At 43.8% G+C, this 8,372-nt stretch overlaps 1 protein-coding gene across 1 annotated transcript; it reads right to left on the bottom strand.

The window, feature by feature from the left end:
• Positions 1-1,245: 1,245 nt before the first annotated feature.
• On the bottom strand, positions 1,246-6,608 carry LOC148041960 (sugar transport protein MST3-like). The gene is made up of 4 exons (XM_087684499.1): positions 6,238-6,608; positions 5,502-5,821; positions 2,743-3,369; positions 1,246-2,088 (listed from the first exon to the last, which is right to left on the bottom strand). Exons 1-4 carry the CDS (start codon positions 6,374-6,376, stop codon positions 1,585-1,587), a joined length of 1,590 nt encoding a protein of 529 aa, XP_087540625.1. The 5' UTR covers positions 6,377-6,608; the 3' UTR covers positions 1,246-1,584.
• Between the last annotated feature and the right edge of the window lie 1,764 nt (positions 6,609-8,372).

Here is an 8,372-nt window from a genome sequence, read left to right as displayed (position 1 = left end):
AGTCTTTTCCAAAGTATTTTTGAGTAAGGTGCATGGTAAGCCACTAAAGTACATCAAAAGTTAGGGCAGAATTTAGGGAGTCCAATGCAAGATGGCTACTGAGGACCATGGAGTCCTGGCATAAGGATGACCCCAGAAGGGGATTCGGGACATGGAAGCACCACCTTAAGAAGGCGTGGAGGGGTACGCCATCCCACAGAGTCAACATATTGCTATGCAGAGCTGTGGTACAGCTAAGGATCGATTATCCAAGTCTCCCCAATATGTGTTTCTTGCAGAAGGAGAGAAGAAACAATCAAGCATGTGTTTTGGGACTACCAGGAGACCCAACCTTTGTGGAAGAAGATCAAGAAGAGGATGGAAGAGCTTAAGATACATCATCTGGTTGGCTGGAAACAAATGCTACTTGGTGACAGAGGTAACCTCAACAAGGCTTTCGAGAAAGCTTGGAACGCCCTCAGAGGCGTCACATGTCTTAAGTCTATGGAATCTTAGGAATAGCATCCTGTTTGGTCGTGTTAAACACATGTATGTCCCTCCTGCTAGCCTATATAATAGCATTTTTACTGATGTTGCTATTCTCACTTTTTTTATAAAAAAAAACTCCTTCCAAGAAAAACATATTTTGGAAATGTACGTATCCGCGTGACAAAAGACAACCCCAATTGATTTCAAGGGATTAAGAAAAACATCACTTTTGAAATGAATAAAATGGAAGAAAGCCACTCCACTTCCCCTCCCTTTCCCAGCAGATCCCGAAGAACCAATAGTGGTATTTCATCACTTTTATGATTGCTCTTTTGCAATGCTCATTACCACGTAAGGTGACTATCAAGATCATCTCGATCCTTTCGACATACTAGTTTGTGTATCACCTTCAATGTGTGGAGATTGAATGAGTGTTCTATTTTGCATTGCAAGTTGCGTAAGTAACCTCCTTAAAACAAGACACTTGTAACAAACTATAAGGGCACACTTTGAAGAAATTGTAAGGAGAAAAAACATACAATAGTTTAGAAAAACATTATAGTTTGAAAAATTAACCTCCTTAAAACAAGACACTTGTAACAAATTTTAAGGACACACTTTGAACAAATTGTAAGGGGGCTTCACATACAATAGTTTAGGAAAACATTATAGTTTGAAGTCCTAAAACAATCCTGAGTTTCAACTCCTTTCAAGAGAAATATTAATTTGAAATGGAAACATCCTTCTTGGCAAAAGATGGAGAACACACTACTCGAATGAATAAAATGAATTTTGTTGTAGATATGGTGGATAGTTACAACATTGTTTGCTTTTGTACAAAAACTACGAGTAAAGAAAAAGAAATTTGGAAGGCAAAGCAAAGGAGGCCATATTAGGGTTAACATAATAAGAATGTGGGTGGTGTTGACATTCATGAGATGTTTGGGGCAAAGGAGAGCTAGAATGCTATATAGAAAGGGGCACGAGAGTTGTTTTTTAGGTTTTTGGTGGTGGAGGGCATGAGACAAATCCTGAGCCAAGCCCCAAGCCAGCTCCCCCACAAGTCTTGAGAAGAAGCCCAACGACTTAATCATTCGTTCTATTCCATTCCTTGATTCAGAGTTTGGGTGGTTGGTAGCCATTGGAGGTGGGGGAGGTGGTAGAGGCGAGCTCGACGTCGCGGGGGGCTCGCTTGGTGTGAACGGGGGGCGGGATGAAGCGGCGCCAGAAGGGGTGGGCGCGCCACACGCTGTCCATCTCCTCGATGGGCACATTCTTGGTCTCGGGCAGGAAGAAGTAGACGAAGGCCGACATGACCAGCACCCACCCGGCAAAGAACAGGAAGATGCCGAACTTGAAGTGGCACAGCATCGCCAGGAACGCCTGCGCGATCACGAACGTGAACAGCAGGTTCACCGACACGTTGATCGCCTGCCCCGCGGACCGGATCTCCAGCGGGAAGATCTCGCTGGGCACCAGCCACCCCAGCGGGCCCCACGACCACGCAAACGCCGCCACGTACACGCAGATTACGACCACCACTCCGATCGCCGACCCCTTGTCGATGTGGCCCGTCCCGTGTAGCCCGAACTTGGCCCCGAGTATGGCCGCTATCACCACCTGCGTCGCATAGCATGCAAACACACACGAGAGAGTTATTCACCTCGTCACATATCACCACATGACATGGTTCATCATCAACAACGATGCTTTATAATCTAAGGTATGTATGGCCGAGTGAATATGGGACTTTGGAAGGACCTGCGTTACGTTATCCAGTGCCTACCTCACTTTGGCTGTTTTTACAGTTGGTTACTTCCTACCAACATGTATCTACAGTCTACTCTTACGTCCTAACCACATTTGGCTGTTTAAAACGGTTGGCGACAAGGCAAGGTTTTCCTTTATTGTGTGTATCGTTATACAAAAGTCAAACATAGAGTCAAATAAGCAGACTCAGATATTAGTTCTGCCCAGCTGGCTGCCATGTCAGAGTAACAGCAGCTGAATAAGAGTTTTGAAATGTTAAACCTTTTTCAAAATTCAAACCTTTCTCAGAAACGAGTTTTGAAATGTTAAACCTTTATTTAAAATTTGAACGTTTTTTAATGTTAAACCTTTATTTAAAATTTGAAAGTTTTTTTAAATTGCAATAAACGTCTACTCTTCGTGAACTCTGCGAGTCGAAAGCTTCTACTGCATCAAATCTGAGAGAGAGAGAGAGAGAGAGAGAGAGAGAGAGAGTGTGTGTGTGTGTGTGTGATATATGTATACCTGCGAGATGAACATTTGAACTCCGGCCTCCAGGAAGAGCACGCGACGGCCATACCGATCGACGGCCGCGATGGAGACGAGTGTTGCCAGCACGTTGACCGCCCCGGTGATGACGGCCGAGTAGAGCGAGGCGTCGTTGCCGAAGCCGATGGTCTTAAAGAGGACAGGGGCGTAGAACATGATGGCATTGATGCCGGTGAGCTGCTGGAAGAAGGGGATCATGATGGCCATCACAAGGTGGGGCCGGTAGCGCCGCTGGATGATGTTCCGCCACGGGTGCTGCACCAGCCTGGCGTTCTCGCTGGCCTGGACGATGTCGTCGTACTCCACCTCGACGTCCTTGGTGCCACGTATGCGCTCCAGCATGGCACGCCCCTTCTCGTAGTGGCCCCTCTCGATCATGCTGTTGGGCGTGTCGGGCAGGAAGGCCGAGCCAAGGGTCATTATCACGGCTGGCACGGCGGCTAGGCCCAGCGACAACCTCCACCCCCATGGCGTGATCTTGCCCGTCCCGTAGTTGATGAGATTCGCACACAGGATGCCGATGGTTATGGCCAGCTGGAACATTATGTTGAGCGCTCCCCGGAGGTTCGCCGGCGCCATCTCTGACAAGTACACCGGTACGGACTGCAACCACCCACCAACCACACAAAACACCATCATCATCATTGTAATTTGTCAGTAGTACTCCGTGCGACGACGACAACATCCTGACTTTCCAAATTGATATTCACAATTTGTTCATGTTAGCAATCATCTTTTTACAACGACGACGACATCTGGTCTGACAGGTTCATCTTGGCTACACGACTCTCCACTCTCCAAAGTCTCATAAGACGATGCAAAGACATCATCAAGCATCTGAGTACGTTAAAATTGCTCGAAATGACATCTTCTTCGTCTCTTGATAGAGGCTCACTTGTTCAAGTTTTACGCTTTTCTTATTTTACGTCGTGTTCTTGCAGTTTCTGTGTGAACGCGCGCACCTACAACGTAAGTCATATGGTCAATTTATCGCTCTAGAGTCTGCATACGCATATCTATGTATGGATATGTGCCCACTGTAATGAAGATAGTCTATGGCCAATGGTCCTCGGTCCTTGACCACAGTTCAAGAATTTAGTGTTATTTTATCTATCTATTTCTTCATATGTAGAAGGCCAACAAGAAATGCTTGCAGATTGCTTCACCGAAGGTCAACATTCAACTGTTGCGTTCAGCAGCTGAAAAGGTTAAGGTTGCTTTACAATAGTTTTCGAGGGTTGGTAGAGTCTTTAGTGCAATATTATACTCCTCTCACCTCGAATATTTCCCAAGTGTGGGGCCCGGGCCGTGTGCCACGTAGACAAGCGCTTTCAGTGTTGTCGCACGTTGTTCTATGCACATCTCACAGCCGGCTGCCGCACTTTGCACATGTATTGCCTTTCCTACATAACTAAGACTGAAAGTCCAACGGCTTCAAAGTTTAACGCCACTAGAAAACGAGAATGACCCAATAAAAGCAATGTTGACTTGATGGGGAGTGGAAACCCAGAGCCATGCCACGCGCACAAACTTGCTATACTTTTTGAAAATATAGCAAGTAAAGTAAACTGCAAGTAACACCTCTTTAGACCCTCCTCCTACTTACTATGGTGGGTATTGCCTTTTACACTTTGGCCACAAACAGAGCTTTTGTATTACTGTTTTTTGAGTTTAATGCTTTACAAACGTCAAAATTAGGCAAAGGAATAGCCCATCTTATGAAGGCATGCCTCGCATAGACCACTTAATATCATTGAGCTTTGCTTACAAATTGAATATACAAAATCACATTTTTTCAATTTGAATACTGTAAGAGAATTGAAAACCTTCCTCAGTTAGCTCCGATAAAAATAAAACAACTTCAAAAGTAAATTCAGAAACCCATAGAATATTTCGAAAATAAAATTTGAAGACCATTACTTCTTCAAGCTAAGGAGGAGTCAAGACCATACAGAGCATTGCCAGTGGGTTCTATAAGCTTCCTAGGAGTTAGATCCAAAATTGTTATTAAAAAAAGAAAAAGTTGAAAGCAACTTCTGTTTGTTGGGCTTTGGGCCATAGCCTAGGGCTTTTTGTAGCATGATCTACCGGTACATGCGCACTGAGTAGACAGACAAACAAACGTGATGCTAGCAAAAACCACGCTTTCAACTTGAAGCCACTAACTACATTAAGAAGGAAAAGAGCGTGTTGAAGGGGTATAAAAAATAATGGGATAAAGCAGGAAGTCAAAGAAAGATAAGAGGATCGATCAGGGTGTACGACACATAAGTCAAAGCGAGTGCATATGACAGATAGGTAAAGAATAGAGAAATTGTGAAATGGTCCTCAGCGATTATTAATTTGTGGACATATTTCAAAGGGAAAATAATAAAGAAACAGAGACATGTGTCCGAGCGCTCTCTCTCTCTCTCTCTCTTTGTGCGTGGTTTTGAAGAATTTACCCGAGTGGATCCCCCTCTCAATCTGTCTCGGTCTTTTGATGAATTCATTTGCGGCTCTGAGAGAGAGTGTGTGTGTGTGCGTGCGTGTGTGTGTGTGTGTGTGTGTGTGTGTAAGTTTGCCTTTCAGATAAAATAATTTCCAGTTGTGACACAGAGACAGAGACAGAGAGAGAGAGAGAGAGAGAGAGCATAGTTGTGACACAGAGACACAGAGAGAGAGAGAGAGGGAGCATGCTGGCCTTACTGTGCTTTTCTGGGAGAGAGAGAGAGAGAGAGAGAGTAAGCCTTTACCTGATTAGCAAAGCCCACCCCAACACCGAGTAGAATCCTGCCGATGATGAGCATGGGCACATCCTTGGCACCGCCGTTGATGGCAGCACCGGCCAGGAAGCTCACGCCACCCATCAGCATTGATGGCTTCCGCCCGAACATGCGCGTCACCGCCGAGGCGAAGAAGGACGCGATCAGCCCCGCGATGTACAGCGACGACGTGAATGTGGTCAGGATCTGGCTGTCGTACTTGCAGTAGTCATTGGTGTGAGCATTATTCTTCTGCCTCTCCACTTTTGGGAAGAACTTGGACAGGAAATCGTCCATGGAAGTGACACCGCCTGTTAGCCATAAAATCTATGTGTTAGAAGCATATCAAGCAACAGCTTGATTTGAAAAAATCCCACTATCTCTGAGTGGTGCATCATGTTGACACTTTCTTTTTGGGGATACATCACGGCGAACCAAGGCATGTTCAAGCACTTTAAGTACCTAATGTGCTTCTGCAAATTTTAAGCTTATAGAGAAAAGCTTTAACTTTTGAACCTTGTTAACTTGCTTGAACAGAGGTAAGAGAGAAGGCTTAACGTTCTCATCATGTTTGGGCCTTCTCAACTTGTTTGAACGTCATGAATTACTCGTTGATATGCCTCAGAGTTCACTGTCACAGCCATGGAAAGATGCGAGCCTAGACTATGTGCGTTTCGATTCCCAAACAGAAAGCACATGCGACTGTAGCAATTCCCAAGCAGCCTACCTGATATGCCGATATCGTAGCCGAAGATGAGACCTCCGCTGGCCGCCATGATACATGTGATGGCCACAAAGACAGTGGTATGCCCTGCATACTGCTTCGGAGGGCCGCCGGAGGGCGCCACGAAACTGCCACCGGCCATAGCCGCTGCAGCTGCTGATCAGCTCTTGCTGCAGGAAATACAGCTTTTACCTCTTCGATCGCTTAACCCAACCCTCCTCTCTCTGTCTCTGCCTCTCTACGCCTGCGTTCTCTCTCTCTCTCTCTCTTTCTCTCTCATACAGAACTGCAAACTCATGGACTCACCGCTGCAGTATTCTTATCGTGAAGGCGCCTATTATAAGAGAGAGAGCGAGAGAGAGAGAGAGAGAGAGGGTGGGCGGGGGGGGTCTGCCCGCTCTCCCCCTTATAGTCCCTAGAATCGTAAAAGTTAAAACGGGGTAAAAGGCAAAACATGAAAGGAAAGCCCCCCAGCCAACGGGCTTCTGCTTTCACCTGCTGACTCAGCGCCCCGCGTTCTCCGTGTGCTTTTTGGCGTTCCACGTCCCCACAGCCCGAATTCCCACGTCACCCCTTCGGGATTTTTCTGTCTGTTCACACGTCGTCCTTCCTTGCGCACTCCGGAGTCCGCAGTTTCTTATTATTAACATACCCTTACAATCCAAACCTTAGTAGCTTTTGTCCTTCGCAACATCAAAGTCTTCCTCGTGTTAATATTCCTATGCACAATTATCAATGCACAAGGGAACTATCCTAGCACGATGCACATTGCGTCCCTTCTGCACAACCGTCCAATGCACCTTCTCTCTCTCTCTCTCTTTGCATTTTAATTTGTCATTGCTGGGCCAACAATTTTGTTATTCTTCCTTCCAGCTATGTAATGTGAACCTTGGTATTGTCAATTCACTCCTCTCTCTCACATTTGTACCTTAAAGAAAGCTCCCACATTTTCAATCAAGGATAAAGGATCCATGTCAGCATCAACTTTCAATCAAAACTACTCAAACTATCAGCCAAGTAAACTCCCATTATGCATAGGCAAGTACTTATGATACAAAGCTGTTTTGGTTTCCTTGAGCGCTTCTTCCTTGATGTGGAAAGATGTAAATATTATCGAGATCGATACAAATTTTCGTTGGTCACATTAAATTTTTTAATCACAACTAGACTTTGTATCGGCACCAATATTATACAATTTGGTCAAGTATTAATAAGGGATTTATGTCATCATCAATCTTCAATAACAATTGGATTGTTTGTATAAGCACTAAATTTTTTTGAACTAAAGATAAAGGTGGCCAAAGACTAAAGGGAAAATTTTATTACCTCTATAAAAGCACTAATATTTTTCAATTAAAGACAAAGGTGGCTAAAAAGTAAAGGTATTATTTTCTTATCTCTTGTAATAAGGTGAAATTCAAGCAATTTCATTAAGGATAATCATAAGAACTACTTCGAAATAAAACTTAGCCTTTTATACTTAACATTAGGATCTTGCTTGGTTCACACGAGAAATCGTATATGAAATCGTGAGGAATATATTTTCCAACAAGTGAAACATGGCAAATAATGTTGCAACAACTAGATTGACCTTCAGTGCAAGTAAAGGGCTAAATAAGTGAACGTTGTTCTAAACCACAAAATGAATAGTTTTTTAGAACCATGTAGAGTCATTTCCTCATTGTATGAGTAGTGAGATGTGATTCTTAATCATTTACACTATCAACTTTCTATTCTATTTCATAGTTTCATTAAGAAAATATATTTTAAACCACCCAAGGAAATACAAACCAACTTCGTTAGTTTTCATTGTAGTTGTCTTTATTACCCAATGCTTGCATACTATTAGTTGGGTTTGAACTTAGAGACCTGGGAATAGAAGTGATTTGCTTAATTAAAACGGTAAAAAATGGTTTTGTTAAATGTCTTGAAGGATGTTTTGAAACCAAGACTTGTCTTCTAAAAACTCGGGTTGGATTACAACATGTGAATTCATGGTAATCAGCCAAAAAACTAATCACACAAAGGGAGAGTCAAAGTCCATGCTAAAACAAAATGACATCTTCATAAATGCTGGTTTCAAAGCTGCTTTCAAAAACATGCTATTGAAGCCACTTTTTTCTTCCCCTTCTAGTATT

The sequence above is a fragment of the Lygodium microphyllum genome, chromosome 1, assembly GCF_053477565.2.
Source record: "Lygodium microphyllum isolate KBCC chromosome 1, Lygodium_microphyllum_v1.1.10, whole genome shotgun sequence".
Lineage (NCBI taxonomy): Eukaryota > Viridiplantae > Streptophyta > Polypodiopsida > Schizaeales > Lygodiaceae > Lygodium > Lygodium microphyllum.
This window is presented reverse-complemented; position numbering and strand designations above follow the sequence as displayed.

Excerpts from the sequence above, each read along its gene's own strand:
- LOC148041960 (XM_087684499.1), bottom strand. The coding sequence starts at position 6,376 with ATGGCCGGTGGCAGTTTCGTGGCGCCCTCCGGCGGCCCTCCGAAGCAG. Across the intron at positions 5,822-6,237 it reads CTACGATATCGGCATATCAG|GCGGTGTCACTTCCATGGAC; the intron begins GTAGGCTGCTTG and ends TATGGCTAACAG. Across the intron at positions 3,370-5,501 it reads GGGTGGGCTTTGCTAATCAG|TCCGTACCGGTGTACTTGTC; the intron begins GTAAAGGCTTAC and ends GGGTGGTTGCAG.